At 34.5% G+C, this 25262-nt stretch overlaps 1 protein-coding gene across 19 annotated transcripts in view; it reads right to left on the bottom strand.

The window, feature by feature from the left end:
* DLG1 (discs large MAGUK scaffold protein 1) overlaps nt 1-25262 on the bottom strand; it is a 246509-nt gene that overhangs the window by 158512 nt on the left and 62735 nt on the right. For 17 of the 19 annotated variants that reach the window (XM_036448105.2, XM_036448104.2, XM_036448107.2 and 14 more), the window contains one exon: nt 21616-21780. In XM_036448105.2, the coding sequence (XP_036303998.1) occupies nt 21616-21780 (165 nt within the window). Of the gene's footprint in view, nt 1-10528; nt 10845-21615; nt 21781-25262 lie in introns of those variants that run through there. The other 2 variants (XM_036448118.1, XM_036448119.1) reach the window with 1 other exon arrangement.

Here is a 25262-nt window from a genome sequence, read left to right as displayed (position 1 = left end):
CTTTTGCATGTTTACAGAAGGATAAAATACAGCACTGTAGATATATCAAAACTCTGCTTGAAAGTCATTGTACTCAGCAGGGGTCCAGTACTATAAGATAAAGGGTTTTTTCATTGTTTAAATCTGTTTCTTATTTGCCTCAAATGCCCTTTTACCAAAGTTACTGCAAATAAATACCATCAATATAAGCTGGTGCAGTGGGGGAAAAAGAAAAGAAAACATGTGCCCTAGGCCTCTAGTCATATTATAAAAACACTAGAGGCCGAGTGCATTAAAATTCACACACTGGAGCAGGGCGGGGGGGGGGGGGGGGGGGGATCCCTCAGCCCAGCCTGCCCCCTCTCAGTCTGGGAGCCGTCAGGGGGAGGGGGTGACCCGGTGATCAGGGGAAGGCCATGCACCATCACATCTCTGCTGCTGCCACTGATGGCAGCGCAAGCCTCAGCTGGCCCTGGTTACCTGAGCCTTGAGCGGCCCTGGGCGGCTGGGCAGCTGCCATCCAAGGCTTACCTGCAGGGCCTGGGGAACTCCAGAGGCAGGTGCCCAGAGCAGCCAGACCTACCCCCAGGTGGGCCCAGCCTTGTGGTGAGCCTGCCACCCCAGCAGGGCTGAGGGGACTGGGCACTGCCATATTGTGGAGGTGGGTGCCCCCATCTTTGAGGGCATAGCATTCAATTAGCATATTCCCTCCTTATTGACTGTGGGTGCTGCCATCTTTGCAATGGCATCAGGGTCAATTAGCATAATCCCTCTTTATTATATAGATTAAAATGCATACCTATAGACTAATATGATTCAAGGAAAAAACACACAAAGTCATTATATGACAACTCAAAGCAAAAGGAATGTTAAGTGTCTAAATGAGAATTTAATATCAGCAAAGAATGATTTGATAATTTTAGAAAGAGTTTTGGTTTTAAAAATGTCAAGATAACAAGAGATGCAGCCTCTGCCAACCAAGGGGCAACAGATGAGTTTCCAGAAGCCATTAAGAAAATCACTGAAAAGATTTGCTTGAACAGGTTTTTAATAGAGACAAAAGCACTCTATTCTGGAGGGGAAAAAAAATGCCACAAAGCACATTTATTAGTAAGGGAGAAAAAAGCAAACACAGGATTTAAGGCAGGAGGGGATAGACTAATCCTATCTTTTTTTGCAAATGCTGTTGGGTTTATAATCATGACTGCCCTCATCTACAAACTTACTAGCTCCCAGGCATTGAAGAAGAAAAAAAAATACCAACTGCCAGTCTTTAGTATGTACAATAAGAAAGCCCATACAAGAACGCTTTTCTGGATTGGTTCCATTGATGCTTTGTCCCTGAAGTGAGGTAGTACATTGCCAGTAAGGGACTGCTTCTTAAAATTATTTTGAAATTAAACAATGAACTTGGCCACCCAGAACCACATGAGTTTAATACTGAAGGCAGTGAAGTGGTCTACTTGCTCCCAAACATTTGTCTCTCTAATTCAGTCTCTGGATCAGGAGTCATAAGGACCTTTAAGGATCATTATACTCTATGAAAAGGATTGTCAATGCTATGAAAGAGAACCACAAAAGAAAGAATACCCTGAAAGTCTGGAAGGACTGCAGATGCCCTCACTGATCAGTAAAGAGCTGTGAAATCCACCAAGCCTGAAACAATTCCTGCTGGAGAAAATTGTGTCCAGATGTTATGTATGACTTTACAGGTTTTACAACAAAATCAATCAAGGAAACCAAAAAAGAGATTGTGGATATAACAAAACAAAAAAAAAAATGCTGATGCAGATGAGTGCTTCTGAATCAGTACCAGACAACAAGGAAGACAATGAAGAAGCAGTACCAGAAAACAAACTGATATTAGTCAATCTAGCAAAAGGTTTCAATCATTCAAGAGTGCTTTAGACTTATTTTAAGACACTTACCTTTCTATGATACGGGCATTAAAAATAAAGCAAATAGTAGAGAAGAATTGGCATCATATAGGAAAATTTTCAGATAAATGAAAAAGCAAAAAAAAAAATTACCATGCATTTCCAGTTATATCATATGCCTGCCTCCCTTTCCACTTTCTCCATCTTTCCTGCTTCTGCCACCTGAGGCAGCAAGACCATCCCCTCCTCTTCCTTCTCCTCAGTTTACTCAAAATGAAGATGAGGATGAAGACCTTTATAATGATCCATTCCCACTTAATAGGCAATCATCATGCAGTAGATGAGTTTCCAGAAGCCATTAAGAAAATCACTGAAGAGAAAAGATTTGCTTGAACAGGTTTTTAATAGAGACAAAAGCACAGTCGCTATGATGTGTGCTAACCACCTGGGGGTGTGCGCGGACCATGGTGGGCGTTGGCAGCAGGCAGCAGAGTATAGAACATAGTGGCATAGGCCACGGTGGGATGGTGGAGCAGGTGAGTGGGGACACCAGACAAGGCAGGGTGCCGGTCACTTTCAACAGGGTGAGCCTTTGGTGGTTACTGAAAATTCTTTCCTCCTCTGTGCTGCAGTCCCGCACAGCACTCACACCTACTGCCAGCGCCAGCCCTGCTCACACCCTCAGGTGAGCCAAAGCTGCTGCTCGCACCCAATACCGGCGCCTGGGGCCAGTCCCAATTGCTCAGTGCCATCAGGGGATGCGAGTGGTGGCTGCTGACCCTGATTGCCCCTCAGGGCTTCTCCACCTCCCCCTGCTCCTGAGGGGCAATTGGGACAGCAGCTACCGCTCACACCCACTGCTGGCGCCGGCCCCAATTGCTCTGCACTGTCAGCGGGTGCAAGTGGGGCCAGCACTGTCAGTGTGTGCGAGTGGGGATGGCAGACAGGGTACCAGGAGCTACAGTGGGAAGGCGTGGATGGGGGCGCAGAGGATAGGCTGAGACCTGACCCTGTGTCCACCGCAGCATTGAGGCCCACAGTTCCTTTCAAGGTGCATGAATTCATGCACTGGGCCTCTAATTTAATATAAATTTAATAATTTGATAGTTTTCTTACTGTTTTATAGCACTGCTTTCAAAGAATTATTTTACTGTTAGTATGCCTCTCTCCTGTAACTGGAAAAACTGCCTATCAACCTATTATTACAGACTAGAGGCTCAGTGCATGACATTCGTGCACTTGGGGGGTGTCGACTCAGCCTGGCCTGCGCCTTTAGCAGTCTGGGAGGCCTTGGGGGATGTCTGACTGACGGCTTAGGCCCTCTCCCCGCAGTTGAATACCTTTATCGCTGACATGGAAGCAGGGGAGGCTCTTGCCACCTCCGCTGCACTAACAAGCCGTCAGAGTCCAGCTTGTGGGTGAGTAGTGCTCCCCCTATGGGAGCACACTGATTACCAGGGAGCAGCTCCTGCGTCTGCCCACTGGTGGTCAGTGCACATCATAATGACCGGTTGTTCCTCCATTCGGTCGTATTATTATATAAATAGGGTAAGTAGTTTCTTTTTTCAAAAAGTAACAAATTTTATAATACTGTATTATGAATATGATTGTAATACTGTATGTCATAAATACTTTATAACAATTCATTCATTGATGTACAGGCTAGGCTTCCATGAAGTATCATATCTAATATACTAGGCCAGTGGTCGGCAAATTCATTAGTCAAGAGAGCCAAATATCAACAGTACAACAACTGAAATTTCTTTTCAGAGCCTAATTTTTAAAATTTAAACTTCTTCTAGTGCCACTTCTTCAAAATAGATTTGCCCAGGCCATGGTATTTTGTGGAAGAGCCATACTCAGGGGGCCAAAGAGATGCATGTGGCTCATGAGCCGCAGTTTGCCTACCATGGCACTAGGCTACAATAAAGCAACCATACTGCTGCTTCTTTGTTATACCTATAAATAAATATAAATTTCTTTCTCAAATTATCTTTTTATTTTTTGATGTCAAGTGTTAATAATACATACGACTACAGTAATTTGTATCATATATTAGATAATATTGATGTAGATACAGATGATTTATGTTGTAAATTATGTAAACTTACAGTATAAATACAGTACAGTGCTATAAATGAACTTTCTTTTCTTTATGATTTTCTTAATAACATTTCTCTAGGTTACTTAATTGTAAGAATACAGAATATAATATATATAACATACAAAATATATGTTAACCAACTGTTTGTTATGCAGGACTTCAGTTCAACAGCAGGCTATTAGTAGTTCAGTTTTCATAGAGTCAAAATTTATACACAAATATTTAAATGCATAGAGGGCTGGTTTCCCTAAGCTACATGTTATTCAAGGGTCAACTTTAATTTATAGTTGTACAAGTGGTGAAAAGTGGTCATAAATATATCCTGAATTAGACTCAATAGGATTTACTATTAGACTGAATGCAGAGCTAAGGAAATAGGAATAGAAGATGATCCAAGCATTATTGTCTTCAGCATCTCAGTAAATGGTACACTGCAGGACAGCCACGCCCCCCAGCGACCCAAACAGAGGCCCTGGTATCTGGGATTTATTTATCTTCTACAATTGAAACTTTGTAGCCTGGAGCGGAGCCAAGCCTCCTGCTTGCTCCATGGTGGCAGCCATTTCTGTTTGGATTTATTTATCTGGGCAGTTGGGAGCCAGTAGTCCTGGATTGGAGAGGGTACAGACTGGGCTGAGGGACACCCCCTCTCCATGCATGAATTTCATGCACCAGGCCTCTAGTGTGAGTATAAAAAGAGACATTTAAGGACTGAGCCCTTATTAGCATCAGTAGAAAGTGTAGGAATATACTGCAAAGGAAACGAGGTTGGGAGAATATAAAAGTGGTGTCAAAAGAGTAAAGAATTTAAAGGAGATATTAGTCAATTGTATAAAAACTGGGAATAAAATGAAGATTAAAATAATAAAGATTATTTTATTAATACTAATAAAAATAAAATGAAGATGATTGGATTTGACAATCTACACTTCAAAAGAGGTTTCTTTTGGTTGGTAATTTTAATGAAAGGTATTATAGCAGTATGTATGATGATGAGAATGATCCAGTATACAGGGAAACATAGATAATGCAGAAGAGAGAATTTCAAAAGTCCCTGAATAGTCAAAGGGCCTATGCTCTAATACAGAAGCGAAGGGGGAGCTTTGGGAACACAGATGTATAATTTATTTTAACAGGCCCAAATAGGGCCAGAAAACAGGTATTCGATGTGCTGCTTTGCCAGTGTGCAAGAGGCAGAGCAGATGTGCAATCAGTAAGGTTGGATCTTACCAATGAAGTGACAGAAGGGCAAAGAGAGCTGATATTACAAAGACAGTGTTTATAGTCATGGACCAAGGAATCTGAGCAAGGAAAGGAGGCAAGTAGGAGTACAAAAGAAATGATAAACAATAAACAGCTGAGCTGGAGGTCTTTAGAGGGTATATATAAAAAAAATCTTGACAGTAGGGGAAGTGAGCTGAAAAGAAAGAGATAGTTTGAAATGCTTGCAACTGAGATTTTATAAGTGATATAGCCCAGCAATTTTCAACCAATGTGCCGCAAGAATTTTTAAAACATGCAATACCTAACTATTTAGTCAGGGGCACTGACCTCTTTTTCCTTAGATTGTCAATTAAAAAAAATGACAAAAGCCAACACAACAATAGCTGTCTAGTGTGAATGAATCAAAATTATACCTGTGTGTGTGTTAGACTGGCAAAAATGATATTTTATGGTGTGCTGCAGAATTTTAGTAATTAGTTTATGTGTGCATAAGATGAAAAAGGTTAGAAAATAGCTGATATAGTCAAAGCTATTGTGTTCTTAAATATAACCATTTAAGTAGGTCATTCTAGTAAAAGAAAAAAGATCCTGGAAGTTAAAGATATCAAAGAATTAGGAGGAGTGACTGGGAGAAATGCAGATGATTAAAAAAGAAGGGGAAGTAGAAAATACCATCTCATTACATCTGCATTTATTTTTAGAGAGGAAATACAATGACTCATAAGTATCAATACGATAACTAAGGAAGACAACCCATTGTTGGTCACAAAGTGCAAGGGGTATGACAGACAATAGTTTCATTTTTTGTGTGAAATTGTAGTCTAAACGAACAACGGGTGTGGTGATTAAGGTTAAAAGGAATATGCAGTACAAAATTAGTCCTGCCCCAGCCAGTTTGGCTCAACTGATAGAGCGTCAGCCTGTAGATGAAGGGTCCCAGGTTCAATTCTGGCCAAGGGCACATGCCCACGCTGTGGGCTTGATCAGTGATTCCCTCTCATCACTGATGTTTTTATCTCACTCTCTTTCTTTCTTCCTCTCTGAAATCAATAAAAGTATACTTAAAAAGTAAAATTAGTCCCGATGGTATGCTTAGGGGAACTTGGTAAAAGGTGGATAGTCAGTTAAATTTAGTTGTCTACTTGTGACTGCTTTAGTAACTTGTAGAAGGGAGTGTTAGGAGGGGAGGCAAGGTCAGGGAATTGGTGGTCTCAAGGAGAATTTGAGGTCCTCTTTGGGACCCTCCCTTAAATCCTGTGATTGAAAGTGCTGGGTGTAGCTCTTAAAAAAGTGTACAGCTTGCACTTAATTAATTTGTTCAGTCAACACTATTTACTGAATGATTGAATTAACTACACAAACCTAGGTAATGCAGTTCCTAATTATCTATATTTGAATTTGTCCACACACTATCCAAGTTAAGCAATCTATAATATAAAAGCATAATATGCTAATTAAACCGGATATCCTTCCTTCAAGCCAAGGCCTGTGCATGAATTTTGTGCATTGGATTGGGCCTCTACTATAAAAATAAAATAATAATATTGAAATAAAATAATAATAATAGTTGCCAGGCACTGTTCTAAGTAGGTTAAATATATTAAATAATTTAATACAATTAACTCATGAGGTTGATACTATTATAATCTTTTTTTCGGACAATATATCCAATGCACAATTCTAAAATTTAAATCTTTTGTAATCTAGAATGCATTTGTTTAGAAGAGTATTCTTTTTATACAAATCAGCCTTTATATTTTCCACATGGTTATGTGAACAGTGTTTTTCTGTATTTTAATTTAGAACAGGGTTTTGTTTTTTTTTCTCTCTCTCTCTAAAAAGCTTATTTAACTCATGTGGCTAATATCCACTCTTACTAAAATTTTAGAGAACAGACTAACAGTTGTCTGAGGGGAGGATTGTTGTGGGACTGGGTGAATAAAGATGTGGGGATTAAGCAAACCCCTTCAAGAAACAAAAAAATCAACCCCCTAAAACAAACAAAAAACCACAACAACCCCTCAAAGACGCAGACAACAGTATGGTGATTATCAGAGACAGTAAAAAGGGTGTAGGGGGAGGCAGAAGAGGGTATGTAGGGATAGTGATGGAAGGAGACTTGGAGTGGTGAACATACAATACAATATGCAGATGATGTATTATAGAATTGTTCAGCTGAAACCTATTAATTTTATTAACCCGTGTCACCCCAAGTCAATAAAGAGATAAAAATTATTGTTCTATTTCAATTATAAGTCATCATGTCTATTCCATTCACTCTTAGGAAGAGAACTTTGCCATCTTCAGCTTAATTTGATATGTCGACTTTGGAGTAATGGGAGAACCCAATTTGAATATTTATTGTGATCCATGTTAGGAATTTTCAAGTAGTCTGAAATATAGGGACAGTTGCTATACACACATTCAAAGGGACCTACACCACTTCACAGCTGTTCGAAGTTTGTAACTACTATTCTCATAAAAATATCGCCCAATAGTTAAAACCTTTTATCTAGGGTAGGGGTGTCGAACTCAATCAGAGAAGGGGCCAAAATCTAAAATCCAGCCTAAATCGCGGGCCGAATGGTTTACTGAACAGTCATAAACTGTCATTGTGATGGAAACGCAGCGGAGTGCAGTGATGACAGCGCGGTGCGGGCCACATTGCAAGGCCTGGCGGGACAGATTTGGCCCATGTGATTTAGGGGCTAATCAGGTAGGAAAGTCTAGAAGTATTGTGCTCGATTTTTTAAAAACCTTGCTAAATAGAAAATTTGGTCTAGATTGGAACAGAACTTGAATATGCTGAGGGCAGATTGCCATCAAGTGATCCTAAATGTAAGAATAGAAGAAATTCTGTGGTGTGAAACTCTAGAGGGCTTGACAATGCATAGGCCACTTTTCCTATATTATAATTATTTCAAATTAAAAACGTAAGTAGTGTGAAGCCCCCAAAAGTAAAACTTACACAAAAGTAAAAACAATTCACAACTCTATTTCTCTCAACCATGTAAGAAAAATAGGTAGAATATCTTAATTTAACATAAAAAAATACACACCCCAAACCAAACAAAAACTCATAATTTAAATTTTTGGGATATAAGTAAATGACAAAAATTACAGATAGGTTATAAGCTGTATTTTTACATCATTAGGTGGGGACTCAAAACGGTGAAGAGAAGGTATATGGAGAAGTTTTGTGGCTTGAAGAAAATATGAAAAATGAAGGGAAAGAAGAGAGAAATGAAAGAACAGATGGGCTGCCGTGAAAAACTAAAGGCACTTATGAGGGAAGAGAGTAGATATAAATGTAATTACCCAAGTGGTTTCAGATTAGGTTCAATATTTTGGAAGGCATTGAGCTAATAAGGTTCAAGGTGACTGACATGGAAATCAATCAATCAATTCCATAAATACTTATTGAGCACTAATCATATAACAAGTTCTATCGTAAAAGCTGGGGATCTTATTCAAGTTTACAACCACTTGGCTTCCTTATCGTTTAGAAAAACATTAAAAAACCCACTAACTTCCGGATATTCCAGAAGGACCAAGGATAATCTTAGTTATGAAAATGAATACCTCCAACAGACAAGCAATTTAAATGAATCTGTAAAGAAAGCAAATGTTTTTCATCAGAGTAATGACTTTCAAATTAATAAGACTTGATTTAATAACAATTCTCCAAACCACTAGAAATATCATGCAGCAGAGTTATAACAAATTAGAGTCAAAGCTAATCTTGCTATCAAATCTTTAAAAAAATATTTCTGACAACAGTGTAATAGAAGCTCTGGTCATCATCATCATTGTTGTTATTTATTAATCATATAACAAAACACTATCAATGTCTTACTACTATATTCACAGGTATATGCAGTATATGCTCATTTAAGAAATTTCATTAATCTACTTTGTTTTTAACTCTATAGAAATCCTTCTACTGCTAAAAAATAAAATTACCAGCCATTAGTCAGTAGATGAAACAGAAAAATGTATTCTGGCATCAGATAATGGAAAATACCATTTACTATTAATCTACAATGAATAATAATGTCAAGCTTTAGTCTTTGTGACCCTTTTTGGTATATGTAATTATTGTCAAAATCAAATTAATTAAAATTTTGGTGCAATATTCAATCCAAGAGTTAAAACAATTGCTATCTCTGAATAACTTTCATTATAAGTGACCTCAGTGCCTACATAAAAATAATTAATGACTTTAATGACTCTCCCTAGTCCAGGAACTCTATTTTCTCTCAACTATGTTAAGAAAAATAAGTATAATTTCTTAAGAAACCTGACATTTTAAAATCAAAACTATTGAAAGATAAGTCTAGTTACCAAATTCAAGAAAGAAGCTGTTGATTGCTTCTAATTATTAAAAAAAAAAGTTTTAAAGAATTTTTAAATGCCCTAGTATATGGTCATATATTTTGTTAATTTAAATATTATTGATGTCAAAGAACAAAAGCATTCTTAGCTTGTTTTAAAATTAGACTATCCTTTCATTTTTATGAAAGTTGAATGAAATCTACTGAAAATGTTTTAAAATAAGAATATTGCTTCAACTTTCCTTTAATACCAAGTCAAGTAATAGGTATTTCACTCAATTATTAATTTTATATTTTTCCTATTTTCAGTCCTCATTTCCTTAAAAAGAAATTATTTTTAAAAATTTGGCAGACTTTGTGTTTGCTCACCTCTCTAAATTGTCAATTAAGTATTTGAAAAAATATTCCTATAATTGTGTAATTTCACAAGTTAACCCTAGCTAATATACTATATTTATAGAGATTGAAAGATTCATTAAATTCCCTGAAAAAACAATAATTTAATATAACTTTAAGATATAAGGATACCATTCAGTTTATTATATTCAATATATTTTTTTTAAAGTGAGAAAATAAAAATATTTTAACCTATTTTCTTTTATCTTATTATAACAATATTCCAAAGATTATTTATAATGACTTATAGAAGCTAATCAGGTTTTTTTTTTTGGTCAGTCATACTTTATAGCATTTAACACAGTCTTAAGGAGACAAGCATTGTTACTTTTTAATTTATATGTCAATGGCTTTATATTTTTAGAGAAGTTATTCAACAGAACCCAAGACTGTTATGGCATTACATAACATCAAAAGGGAAAATATTTTTTCTTTCCCTTTTCATGCTGGAGACCCGAATAGATGGACTGAAAACATACATTTTTGCGTATCCAAGGTTTCAGTGCATAAGATTATATTTTTTAATAAGAAGAAATCTATGATATAGTACATTTTTTTCAAAACAAACATGAACCAAAATATATTGAAAATAATTTCAACAAGTGGTATGTTACCTGGGTGGAGCTGGTGGCTACTGAGATGCAATCAATAAAGCTGTGCCTTCGAGTGAAAAATGCAACTATCTGCTGCCAGCGTGAAGGTTCTGGCTCAGCTTGCAGTTCATCTGATGAGTCCTTTTTTGCCCCGTGTTTCTGCTTTGGGCCTACAGAGCCATGGCTAGAACTAGCATTGCCTCCTCGACTGGCGCGTGAGTACAGAAGTGTGTTGTTTCCGAAAATGTAATTCATCTCTGCAGCCCTGCAGGTGGTTGCCAAGCAGTCTTACTTCTCTACCAGCTGCTCAATGGTGAATGATCGGTAAAAACTGCAGCTAGAATTACAGCAGCATCACTTGTACATCAGGGAAAATAAAAACCTGGAGAAATGATGCTCATTTTCTTAGTAATTTCTTTCCATGAAAGAGCTTCTATCTTCTTCCCTCTGTACCTGTTAACTGCATGATGGCTGAGTTTACATTTGCAGACAAAAAAGATGGCATAAGGTGGATTTCTTTCTCATGAGTATTTTTTTTCACCAGCGTCTGCAGGAACCAAAAGCTGTTCTTTTGTTAGCTGATAACTAGATGGACTCAAATCCAGGAAGTGAGGTTGATTAGCAGGTAAAGAAGGATGTCCTAAACACTGGACTACCAAGACCCGTTAGAGCTGCCTGATTTAATGCACTGGGTGGAGAAATCCTGGATTACCCAGTTTCAATCACAGTCTGTAGTAAAATCCAATGGCATCTTCACCAAATTATAAATAAGAGCTGAATTTAAAAACGCAAGAGGATTCTCTTACAATAGTTCTGATTGTTTAAAATAATTTTACTAAATAAACCTTTGTCATTGACATACAAATTTCTACATCTGGAAGGAGCTTACGTTAATTAGCACTAGTTCTAAGATACTCTCTCTATTAAACTCTGAGGACTTAATGATATAGGGAAATTCATTGGTAATGTAACATGATCATTTTATGTAATGCTGGAGACCTGAATTTTGGTTTTTAATGCTTTGATAATTGGGTCTGGAGGCAGAAGCAGATCAATTAGCAAAATAAATATTTGACTTCTGAAACGTTCATGATTTAAAAAAAAAAAAAAATTGCTATTGCCCAATCTGTGTGGCTCAGCAGTTGAGCGCTGACCCAAGAACCAAGACGTCACTGGTTTGATTCCTGGTCAGGGCACATGCCTGGGTTCCAGGCTCAATCCCCAGTAGGGGACTTGTAGGAGGCAGCCCATTAATGATGTTTATTGTCTATATTTTTCTATCTTGCTCTTTTCCTCTCTCTTTCTCAAAAATAAAACAAAAAAACCACCATATAAAAATAAAAAAACCTTAACTTTGTAAAAAACTGTTATTATTAGCATCATCTCATATATTATAAACATCAAGATCATCAAATTATGAATCTGTAAAAATATAAGAGAATTAAAGATAATTTTTAATAATCAGTGGAACATGTTTTATCTAACATTATATAAATAATACCCTGGTTCACAAGGTAATATTATTTGATTGCTAAATAGACATTATCTAACATCTAATACCTGGGTTTATGTTTTTTCAACATTAGAGTTCACCTCAGGATAACTTAGGATACTGGTTAAAAAACAGACTGGTTCCCTCTCCCTATCAGAATTTTCAGGATCTGGGAATTTTCATCTTTAAAAAGGTTCCTATGCTCAAACTCTTAAGCACACTCAAGTTTGAGAACCAGGTTCCTAAGTTTGTCCTCTTAGCACTAGTAGTATAAAATACAATATATGGTCATTCAAAAACAACATATGAATAAAAATATTACTTAATAATTTATTAATGATTGAATAATTCAATTTTTAGGTTGATATAAATACATCATTCATTTCCAAACTCAGCCATGGATATTTTTTCAGATGTACAATAGATGACAAAATCTTGCTTACTACATGCTTACCAGCATCAACTAAACGCAGCCTAGTAGAAAGCAGCATTGACAAATTAAAATCTCCAGGTCTGTTGCAAATCCTGACTCAGTAACAAAAGATGCTAATGTTGTCTTCTGTGATTCCATGCCTAATTCACAGACATACGTCCAACAAGAGTTATGTGGGAGCCTTTGGAGTAAGACGTTTTGTGACAAAGATTATAGCAGAAAGTTTGGTGCTGCTTCTTAAGGACTGTACATGCAGTATTTGATAATTTTGTGGCCCTACGCAGACTGTTCCTATCCATTAGGGGTAGGGGAATACAATAAAGAACTAAGGGTTGACAGAGAACTAAGAATTATCTCTGAAGGGAAAAATAAAACCTCCTGAAAAAAATTCAAGTTTTACTATGGACCAGGTATTTATAACAAAGAATTAATCAGTGTGGTTTATACAAATGCAGTATTAATTGGTTTGGTCCCCAAATATGTGCCTGATCCGTGTCTGATGAAAACCTGAAGAAGTCAGATTCTGTAATTCTAGATTGGTATGATGATGATTTTGAATACAAATTTCCCACTCAAGCTGCAAAAGTACCAATACAGACAGAATAATAAATAAACTGTTCATTACACAGGTTTCTTATCTTAGAGAGGCAGCGAACTTGTGAACAACCTAAAGTTGTCATTCCATCCCATATATCCCAAGTACAGAGAAGAAATATTTTTCAATGTATAAATTCCCTATTCAAATCCACTGGATTCATATGATTTGATTAGGAGGTGTAAGGCATCCAACTCCTCTGCTTTAGAGTAGCCCTACTTACGTAGCAGAGTGAAAGATAAATTCTATTCCATTCAAACAAAATTTAGTTTATTATAAAACTTGTGAAGTTTAATATAATAAAATACATAATACACAATGTCTAAATCACCAAAAATAGTTACTATTACCATTTAAATATGATACATAAAGAATTAAAATTCTTTTTTTCTGTACAGTCTAATGCTTTTTACAGAATGATATTATTTATAGCAGAACTCTAAACAAAGAGAAGAAAGCTTAAGCAACCTAAGTATATCCAATTAATGATTATGGAACCTAAAAGATTATGAAAAATTTATGACTGTGAGAATTTTTACCTTAGAATATTAAATAGAAGTAAAGGCGGTTTAAAAATTTCTACAGGATAGAAGTTATTTGTACACCTTTCCAAACTCAGAAATAAATCCAGAAATCTCCAAGTACAGTAACAAAAGCAAGGATTAAATAATCTTAGTGAAATATTTTAAAATGTTGAAGGATGAGAGGAAAAAATACCAAAACTCTAAAATACAAAATAAATTACAAAGTAACTGCAAAAATAATGCACTGTAAATGCAGCATAATAGACATCTTCCTTACACTTTTATCTTTATAATGTGGCCTATTAAATTTCAAAATGTACAACTGTATTAAGATAAGACAAGACTTAACTGAGAAGTTTCATAACAGATTTGTTATTTAGAAAAACTGATCACATAGTAGTATGTACAAATCCCTTCTTTTTGAGCACCATCTAGTGGTCATTGCATGCAAACTATCACCTCATCTTAATACACCAAGGTCATACAAAAAAAGTAAAATAGATTTCAACCATATTTCAATATGTTCCAGAGATGTAAAAACAAAGTTGACTTTAAAAAGTATTCATTATGTACTTAAAATGAGGAATATTATATTCCTGTATCATTTATAATCAATGGACAGAAGCAAATACAGAGCCTCAGTTCTCTACTGTTGCATAAAATGCTTATGTCCATTTCTCTACTACTTCCATTTCTCACAATATTTGAAAAATTACCAACCATGGTGGTGATTTCATTTGATAATATTCTACTATTGGATAAAATGTATTCAGTCTAGGAAATATACTTAAATAACTGTCTGCTCTTGGATTTCGAGTCCTTCTTAACTATATATATGTACTTTGCACATATTAGGGTGAACATAATTTTCCTTGCTATTGAAGATAAAAGCAAAGTATAAATTCTCTTGTTTCCTCAATGATCACTACAACATCCCATACTAAGCAATGAACTTAATGTCCTCCTTGTCACTTTATCTAGATGGAAATCTACTCTTTGTTTTAATGTTCTGACCATTTTACCTAATTCCCAGTACATTTTCAGTTTTAAGGATCTTTATACTGTCCTTACTAGTGTCATATACTATATTTATAACTGTTACATACAACAACAAACATTCTAGTTATGTCCTTTCCTCCCACATTAGGATTTTCCATCATAATAGTGCCAGTTTTTTTTTCTTGAAACTGCATAGCACACTGGAAATTTTAAATAAAAATTACCAATAAGCTAAGTTCTACATAAAGTAGCTTTCAACCACTATCTTATTTCATTCATTATTTCAGTAATAAGAATTAGCACTAGCACCCACAAAAACCTGATAGATTATTTCACAGCCAATTTCCTGATGGCAAACCCTTCTTATCGATAATAGGGTTCAGGATCAAGACCCTTCACACTTTGCCATCATTTCCTAACAAGCACCCAAAACATCAGGTATAATATCATCAAATTTCTTGCATTTTTACAGTTTCCGCTGATAATCACTCTCCTACTGTATTTTCCTCAGTAACTGCCTTATCTTATGAATTGGGATGTGTACACATCCTTCATTCAACACCTTATTGAAGAGTCAACTTTCTCTTTTTAGAATACTCCAAGAATTTCATTTCTCTCTCTTTCATATTACATTACACTGTGTTATAACTATAATAATGAAAGTGTAATATTCTAATTAGACCAGACGTCCTTCCAGACGACCTTTCAGACGAAGCCAAGCCTGCAAGAGAAGCTGGTGCTGGCAGCGAGGGAAGAAAGGTCTACTCTTGCACAAATTTTGTGCATCAGGCCTCTAATCTCATCATAAAAAAATACAAAGCTACTAGACAAGATGTTTAATAAATGTTTGATAAATGCATTTATTGTTTGAAAAACCAAACTACTATTCTAGCAGTTAATTTTTTTTAAAAAAGTACCTATTAAACTAACCTTATTTTTTACTTTTATAAGAACTGTTAAGAATAAAGTAGTGCCTAACTTACATTGCACTCAGGTCATTACCATCCAAAGATAATTTTTCAAATTACAAAAAACAATTCATATACTGAATTCCATGTATAGTATAATAGTTACTTGCTTGCTTCATTCCAAACTATAATACTATAAAGTGGAAAAGCTCCCTATATTAGTTTTTGTTTTGTTTTTTAAAGAGGCTGCTAATCTGATAACTGACAGTGTATCTAAAATAAAAGATATTTCACTGTGGAACTTTCTAAAACATTTGTCCTGGTTTTCAAAAAATTATAAAAAGCCGAAATCGGTTTGGCTCAGTGGATAGAGCATCAGCCTGCGGACTGAAAGGTCCCAGGTTCGAATTCCCATCAAGGGCATGTACCCTGGTTGCAGGCACATTCCCAGTAGGGGGTGTGCAAGAGGCAGCTGATCAATGTTTCTCTCTCATCGATGTTTCTAACTCTTTATCCCTCTCTTCTCTGTAAAAAACCAATAAAATATATATTTTTTAAAAATTATTAAAAAAACACACAACATTAAAACATATGTCAAAAGTTTAAAAAATATATATTTTATTTTCTAACAAAGTTAAAAAGACTAACCATTTCCCTATTACCCATACGCTCCTAATCTATCTCAATCCTTAAATAATTATTTTATGAGGTACCTGCCATAGTAACCTATGCATAAAATAGGAAAAGCAGGAAGAAATTCCCCAAACAGGGCAGCTTTACTAATTTTTAAATTATAACGTATCAGTATGAAGTCTGTCAAAAAGTATCAAAAACTTTGAGAAAGTTCATATGCTTTTAGCCAAGTAATGTGACTCCTAGAAATAAACTCTAAGGAAATAAACCAAACACTTTTTATACCCAAAGATTATTCACTGCAGCCTTCTTTATAAAACATAGTAAAAATGGAAGTAATAGCAAAGACCAGAAATGTTCACCAAGTTATGGTACAAATGTAACATGTAATATTTCTGAAGTTTTAAAATTTTTAACATAGAAAAATATATATGTCAAGTTTTTAATAGGAAAAAAAGGTTTTGGGTTTAATCCCTAAAATGTCTAGAAATTCTAGATAACAAAATCTTATCTTTGAAATACTGCTTTATTTGCCTAGAGTGAGCATTTTATGCAATAGCAGAGAACTGAGGTTACATCATATATTATTTAAATTCTTATTTATCAATTTGAGAGAGAGATTTTTTTTTATTGTTCTATTTATTTATGCTTTCATGTATGTTCCCTGACTGGGGAATTCAACATGTAACCAGGGAGTATGGAGACAACACTCTAAACAACTGTGCAACATGGCCTGGGCTCATCCATCATATTTTAAGAGGCTATATAAAATACTTCATGCCTGCTGGCTCACTGTCTGCTTGTGCCAAAGGCTGCATACTTATGAAAGTAACTACCAAAATACCAAGAAATTGTGGAGCAAGTTGGGTGTATGCAAACTGGCTTTGCATAGTTTGTAACAATCAGAATGACCAGAAATTCAAGACATCAGAAACAGAAGATACATACCTGGCAGGGGTTTTCAAAAAAAAGTAAGAAATAGTTTATATAATTTCAGTCAAGAGAAACAGGCATAGGCTGATAACAATAGCATATAAAGCAAGCAGGAGTAACCAGAGTTCAATTGTTTTAAAGTTCTTGTGTTATTTGGAATAAAGGTAAAAGATATTTGATTTTAGATTTTTCTGAAGTTAAAAATGTGTATTAAAACTCTTAGGATAGCCATTAAAGGAAAAGAAGCAGAATAATAAGAAAAAAATGAGGTGAGAAAATATAAGACATGAAAGAAAAAAGTGTCGCCTTTGTTTAAAGATTAAAAAGCGTATTTCAAAGTAACTTATAAGACAGACCAAAAAACCCAAGAAGAAAACACAGATGACAAAAAACTAATATTACATATTAAAATTTGGAGGACACAGCTAAAGTGCTATGTAAAAGAAAATTTACCAACTCAAATACTATTAGAAAAGACTGATAATGCAATAAACAACCAATTTAAGAAACTAGAACAAAAAGCCAAACAGAATAAACTAAAAGAAAGCAGGAAATAAAAAAATAACACAATAAAAGGGAGAAAAGATAAAAGGAGAACTGTCACCAACAGTCAACTGATTTTTCCAACTGTGTCCCTCATTTAGTCTCCCAAAAAAAGATCAAGAGTGCTTCAATCAAACACAATATTCTATTGATATGTAGATTACCCAGCACAGGAGGGGGACACAAGAGAGCATTTTCCAAAAAGAGATGGTTCTTTGAAAACACCATCTTTGAAACTGACCATCCACTGGCAAGAATGATTAAGAAAAAAAAAGTACTAGTAAGTAATGCTGGGAATGAAAAAGGGGCCAAATATGCTATAGACCAAAATATGCTACAGAAAAAAATTCCAAGATAATAAGCATAATAGTTTAAAATAAATATGAAATGGACAAATTTTTAGAAAAAGTTCTAGAAAACTGGAATGGTACTGGAGCTATCAAAAATTTTAACCATCTCCCTCTAAGAACAGGAACAAGACAGGGATGCCCACTCTCACCACTTCTGTTTGACACACTACTGGAAGTACTAACCACTGCAATTAGACAAGAAGAGGAAATAAAAGGCATCCAAATTGGAAAAGAAGTAGTAAAATTATCCTTATTTGCAGATGACATGATATTGTACATAAAAAACCCAAAAGACTCCATCAAGAAACTAATTGCCTTAATAAATGAATTTGGCAATGTAGCAGGATACAAAATTAATGCCAAGAAATCTATGGCATTTCTGTACACCAATAGTGAACTTATAAAAACAGAGACTAAAAAGGTAATCCCATTTACCCTTGCACCAAAAAAATTAAGATACCTAGGAATAAACTTAACTAAGGAGGTAAAAGACCTATATGCAGAAAACTACACGACACTGAAAAAAGAGATAGAAGAAGATGTAAACAGATGAAAGAACATACTATGTTCATGGATTGGTAGAATCAACATCATTAAAATGTCCATACTTCCCAAAGCAATTTATAGGTTCAGTGCACTCCCCATTAAAATTCCAACAGCATATTTCACTGACCTAGAAAGAACTCTCCAAAAATTCATTTGGAACAATAAAAGACCCCGAATAGCCACAGCAATCCTGAGAAAGAAGAGTAAAGTAGGAGGAATCTCAATACCAGATTTCAAGCTGTATTACAAAGCCACTGTTCTCAAAACAGCTTGGTACTGGCACAAGAACAGACATATAGATCAATGGAATAGAATAGAGAATCCAGATATCAACCCAAATCACTATGCTCAATTAATATTTGACAAAGGAGGCACGAATATACAATGGAGTCAAGACAATCTCTTCAATAAATGGTGTTGGGAAAATTGGACAGATACATGCAAAAGAATGAAACTAGATCACCAACTTACACCATACACAAAAATAAACTCAAAATGGATACAGGACTTAAATATAAGATGGGAAACCATAAAAATACTAGAGGCATCCACAGGTAGCAAAATCTCAGACATATGCCAAAAGAACTTCTTCACTGATACTGCCCCTAGGGCAATGGAAGCCAAAGAGAAAATAAACAAATGGGACTAAATCAAAATAAAAAGCTTTTTTCAGCAAAAGAAGCCATCAACAAAACAACAAGAAAGCCCACTGTGTGGGAGAACATATATGAAAATGTTATCACTGATAAAGGTTTAATCTCCAACATCTACAGATAGCTTATACAACTTAATAAAAGGAAGATAAATGACCCAATTCAAAAATGGGCAATGGATCTAAATAGAATCTTCTCAAAAGAAGACAGAAGGAAGGCCAAGAGGCACATGAAAACATACTCAAAGTCACTAATTATCCGAGAGATGCAAATCAAAACAACAATTTGGTACCATCTCACACCTGTCAGAATGGCCAACATCAACAAATCAACAAATGACAAGTGTTGGCAATGTTGCGGAGAAAAAGGAACCCTCGTGCACTGCTGGTGGGAATGCAGACTGATGCAACCACTGTGGAGAACAGTATGGAGCTTCCTCAAAAAACTGAAAATGGAACTCCCATTTGACCCAGTAATCCCACTCCTAGGAATATATCCCAAGAAGCTAGAAACACCAATCAGAAAGGATATATGCACCCCTAAGTTCACAGCAGTACAATTTTCAATAGCTAGGATTTGGAAACAGCCTAGGTGCCCGTCAGCAGATGATTGGATAAAAAAACTATGGTACATCTACACAATGGAATACTATGCTGCCATAAAAAAAGAAGGAATTCTCATCATTTGCAGCAACCTGGATGGAATTGGAGAACATCATGCTGAGTGAAATAAGCCAGTCAATGAAAAAGAAACACCACATGACTTCACTCATTTATGTATAATAAAGAACATTATAAACTGATGAACCAAACGATAGATATAGAGACAGTAAAGCAACAAGCAGACTGTCAAATTACAGCGAAGAGGGTAGGGAGATCGGAGGAAGATAAGAGATCAACTGAAGGACTTGTATACATGCATATAAGTACAACCAATGGACACAAAACTCTGGAGAGGGTGGGCATGTATGGGGGGGAGGGCAACGGTATATGTACAGAGATAATAATTTAACAAAAAAACTAAAAAAAAAATTTTAACCATCAATATAGAATCATCCCTCAAAGAAAATTACAAAAGACAAGTTTAGCCAAATTAGAAATGATCCTTAGTCAGAAAACATACAACAAACAAAAGTATCCAGCATATATAAAGAATTTGTACAAATGAGTTAAAAGGACCCAATACAAAAAAAGCAAAACTCTTAACCTGAATGAGCAATATATTTAACCTCCTTATCAACTAGGGAAATGCACATGAAAATCACAATGAGATACTATTTATTACAAACCCCAAACAATGGTAAAAATAAAAATAAGATTATCAAGTTTTGATGAGAATATGATCAATTAAAACTGTTACTATATAAGCTGTTAAAAATGTAAATTATACAACCACTTGGAAAATAATCTTGGTATTGCCCACAAAAATGTGTATACACAATCTATGTTTTTAACAGCACTTTTTATACTGGTAATAAACACCTCGATGTTCATAAAAAGTAAGATAAATTACAGTATATTTACAAAATAGAAAACTAGAACAATGAAAATAATGAATCTCAGAATATACATAATGTTAAGCAAAAAAGCAAGCTGAGATTATATACAGTATAATTCTAATTGTATATAGTTCAAGATAGGCAAAATAAATAATATACTGATCAGAGATCTAAATATGTGATAGGCTTTTATAAGAAACCAGGATTGTGGTTATTTCTGAGAGGGAAGGCAAGGTAATGGGATCAGGTAAAGCCACATACTAGACTTTAAAGAAACAATGTTTTTTCTGTACCTAGTAATACTTAAAAAAAAAAAAAGTGTTTAAAAATATTTCAATGTATGGTATTTGAATTTTAATAGTTATTTTCTTCATAGGAATTTTTAAGATTAAAGATGGTATCACTGCTAAAATTCATTTATAAAATATATCTTTAAAAATGTCCTTAGAATGCTAATAAATATTTTTAAATTCCCTATAACTACAAAAGCAGGAAAATAAAGGGGAAGGAAAACCTATATGAAAGAATAGTTCTTTCTGGCCATAAAAAAGAAGGAATTCTCATCATTTGCAGCAACCTGGATGGAATTGGAGAACATCATACTGAGTGAAATAAGCCAGTCAATGAAAGAGAAACACCACATGACCTCACTCATTTATGGATAATAAAGAACATTATAGACTGATGAACCAAAAGATAGATATAGAGACAGTAAAACAACAAGCAGACTGTCGAATTACAGTGGGGAGGGTAGGGAGATCTGGGGGAAATAATAGATGGACCAAAGGACTTGTATGCATGCATATAAATACAACCAATGGGCACAAAACTCTGGGGAGGGAGGATATGTATTGGGGGGGGGGGGGGTAATGTTAAAATATGTACACAGATAATAATTTAATAAAAAAATGTAAAAGAAAAAAAAAGAATAGTTCTTTCTGAACATGAGCTGTACTAGTAACATAAGTCATATATAATTCATAGCAACAAAATTATCTTACCTTTATTGGTGAAATATGAGAATGAGAAACAAATCCATGGACATTCTCGATTTCTGACAGGTTTTTCTCTGAAATATGAACCAATTCTGGACCTATCACCTCATTAGTGATTTGTGGGGAAATGTGCTCTTGAGGAGGTGTATCTTCATCCCGATACCGATATTTCTGTAAAGTAAAGAAAATTCCTAAATATGAATAAGTCCTGAGAAGCAAAGTAAATTCAATTAAGTAACAGTTTCATAACTAGCCAAATACTCGATAATATTAAACTATATAAAATGTATTTTATGGTTTAACAAACAGACTCTGAGAGAAATTGGCCTTCATTTTAAAGTCATGCCAACATTTAAATGAAATTAGATTATTAAAAATAGTTCAGATTCTGAAAAGATGGAGGAGTAGGAAGCCCCAGGAATCTTTCTCTGTACCTACATAACAATTGCACAGGCAGAATATGATGTAACTATTTTGGAAATGTGGAGTTTGTTAAAGGCTTATCACTTCCAGGGGAAAACTTGGATGATAAATTGAGGTTAATTTTGGTCAACTTCACCACTTCTATTCAACATACTATTGTAATAGAAATTGTCAACCGGAACTATAAGACAAGAAAAAGAATTGAAAGGCATCCAAATTGACAAGGAAAAAGTAAAACAATCTGTTTGTAGATGACATGATTTTATGTAGAGAAAATTCTAAAGACTTGGCAAAAACATTCTTAGAACTAATGAATTCAGCAAAGTAACAGGATACAAAGTCAACACACAAAAATCATGTGTTGCATTTCTGTACACAATCTAAAAAGAAAATGACAAAAACAATTCCATTTATAATAGTATTAGAGCAAATAAAATAATTAGAAATGAACTTAAACCAACAAGGTGAAAGACTTGTACAATGAAAACTATAAAAATGCTGAGAGAAATTAACAATGACAGAAATAGTGGAAACACATCCAACGTTCATGGATTCGATTTCATATTATTAAGATGTCAATAGTACTCAAAGCAATTTACAGATTCTAATCAATCCCTATCAAAATCTCAATGACATTATTTCCAAACAGAAAAACCCAATTAAAATTCATTTGAAATTTCAAGGGATCTGAATAGTCAAAATAATAATGAAGAACAAAGTTGGAAACGCGAATTTCCTCATCTCAGAACTTGATTACAAAGCTGTAAAATAAACTCTCACAATTATGCTAAAAAATACATACATTTTTTGGGGGGGGCAAGGGTGCCAAGACCATTCACTAAGGAAAAGAGAGTCTTCAACAAATGTTGCTGGGAAAACTGGATATCCACATGAAAAAGAATGAAGTTGGACTCTTAGTTAGCACCATATACAAAGATCAATTCAAAATAGAACAAGGATCTAAATGTAAGACCTAAAATAATAAGACTCTGAGAAGAAAACATAGTACAAAAAACTCCACGATGTTGTGTTTGGCCAAGAATTCTTAAATATGACACCAAAGGCAAAGGTAACAACAAGACAAACTGTACTATAGAAAAAAACTTTTTAAATTGTACATCAAGACACTATCCATAGAGTAAAAAGGCAATCCACAGAATGGGGGAAAATATTTGCAAATCATATACCTGGCAAGGGAAGAATATCCAGAATATATAGGGAACTCCTAAAACTCAACAACAACCAAACTCAAACACACAATTAAAAAATGCCAAAGAGCTTGAATAGTCATTTCTCCAAATTAGATACAGAAATGGCCAATGAGCACAGAAAAAGATGTTCAACATTACCAATCATTAGGAAAATGCAAATCAAAACTACAACGAGATACCTTCCATACCCCTTAGGAAGGCACCTATTACAATAACAGGAAACAAGTATTGGTGAGGATGTGGAGAAACAAACCTTTGTGTACTGTTGATAGGAATATAAAATAGTATGTCAGTTCCTCAAAAAATTAAAATACAATTACTATATTATACAGCAATTTTAAATCTGGGTATATATACCCCAAAGAATTGGAAACAGGGTCTTGAAGAGATATATGTACACCATGTTCATAGCAGCATTAGTCACAATAGCTAATACATGGAAGAAACACAAGTGTCCATCAACAGATAAATGGATAAACCAAATGTGGTATATACATACAGTGGAATATTATTCAGTCTTAAGGAAGGAAATTCTGCACTATGTTATAACGTGGGTAAATCTTATGGGTATTATTCTAAGTGAAATAAGCCAGTCATAAAAAGACAAATACTCTATGATTCCATTCATATGAGATACTTAGAATAGTCAAAATCATAAAGCAAAGTATAATGATGGTTGCCAGAGGTTGGAGGAGGGCAAAATTTTGAGTTATTGTTTACAGATATAGAGTTTCAGTTTTACAAGATGAAAGCGTTTTGGTGATGGATGGTGGTAACGGATCCACAACAATGTGCATATATTTAATACCACTGAACTATGGTTAAGCTGGTAATTTTATGCTATGTGTATTTTACCACAATTAAAAAAGAAAGTCATTTAAAATCCTGAATATTTATTTGTCTATTTCTTACCCAATGTTAGCTGAACACTGTATCTCTAAAGATAGTTGTTTAAGTGAAGTAAATATGAAAAGCTAAAGTTGTTCTGGTTTTCTTATTCAGTTAATTTGTACACAAATGAATAAAATCAGCCTTTTAAATATAATTAAAAAATTAGTATATTAGATAACATTTATCTTTTATCTACAAAAGAATCCATTTCTTGCTCTCTCTCATATATACATATAATTCTATGCAACCTATTTTCAAAAGATTAACACAAGAAAACTAACTCTATCTCACACCATACATAAAAATAAAAGATAGCATAATTATAAGAGCTGGGGGGAAATTAAAAGTTCATGTTTCTCAAATCAGTCAGGTGGGGAATATGTATGCATAAACACAAAACCAAACAAGCTAAAATATGCACCCTCCACCAAATAAGCACACTCACAAACTAACAAACAAATAAAAACAGACAAGGAACAACAGTAAAAAGAATTTATAACAACAAAGAATCATTAACCAATATAAGCTGCTTTTATAAATCATATTTTAAAAAGTCAGCAAACATAATAAAGGAATATTCACAAAAGGCTTACAAATGGGTCAGTAAACTTATAGAAAAAACATGCCAGCATTGAGAGAAATAAATATAAATTATCACATTCCTGGTAAAGGTCTTTTACTGATGGGTAGTATGGCAATTTATTTCAAAAGCCCTGAAAATGTTTCTATTTCTTGATCCAGTAATTTCACCTCTAGAAATTCCACCACAGAGGTAGCAATCAGTGAGTAGCTTAAATATTTGTTGCATATATATAAACAGGTGCATTATAAAATATTTTTTAAATCTTTACTATGAATTTGACTATGAACTTGGTATCGCTTTTTAAATAATTCCTTCAGTAAAATGTTACAATTACATAGAAAACAATCACATCAACATTAGTTAGCTTTAAAAAAATCTGTTTTTATATTATTTTCAAAACCACTGAAAAGAATTCTTTAACTTCATCCTGAGTAAGGCTAAAATTAACATAAACATACAAAACTTAACATAGTTTATATACTCACTTGAGTGGAAGCAAAATCTAAGTACTTTTATTTATACCTTAGTACATGTAAGGAAGGAAA

This window comes from Pipistrellus kuhlii, unplaced genomic scaffold (genome assembly GCF_014108245.1).
Source record: "Pipistrellus kuhlii isolate mPipKuh1 unplaced genomic scaffold, mPipKuh1.p scaffold_m20_p_2, whole genome shotgun sequence".
NCBI classification, from domain to species: Eukaryota; Metazoa; Chordata; class Mammalia; order Chiroptera; family Vespertilionidae; genus Pipistrellus; species Pipistrellus kuhlii.
This window is presented reverse-complemented; position numbering and strand designations above follow the sequence as displayed.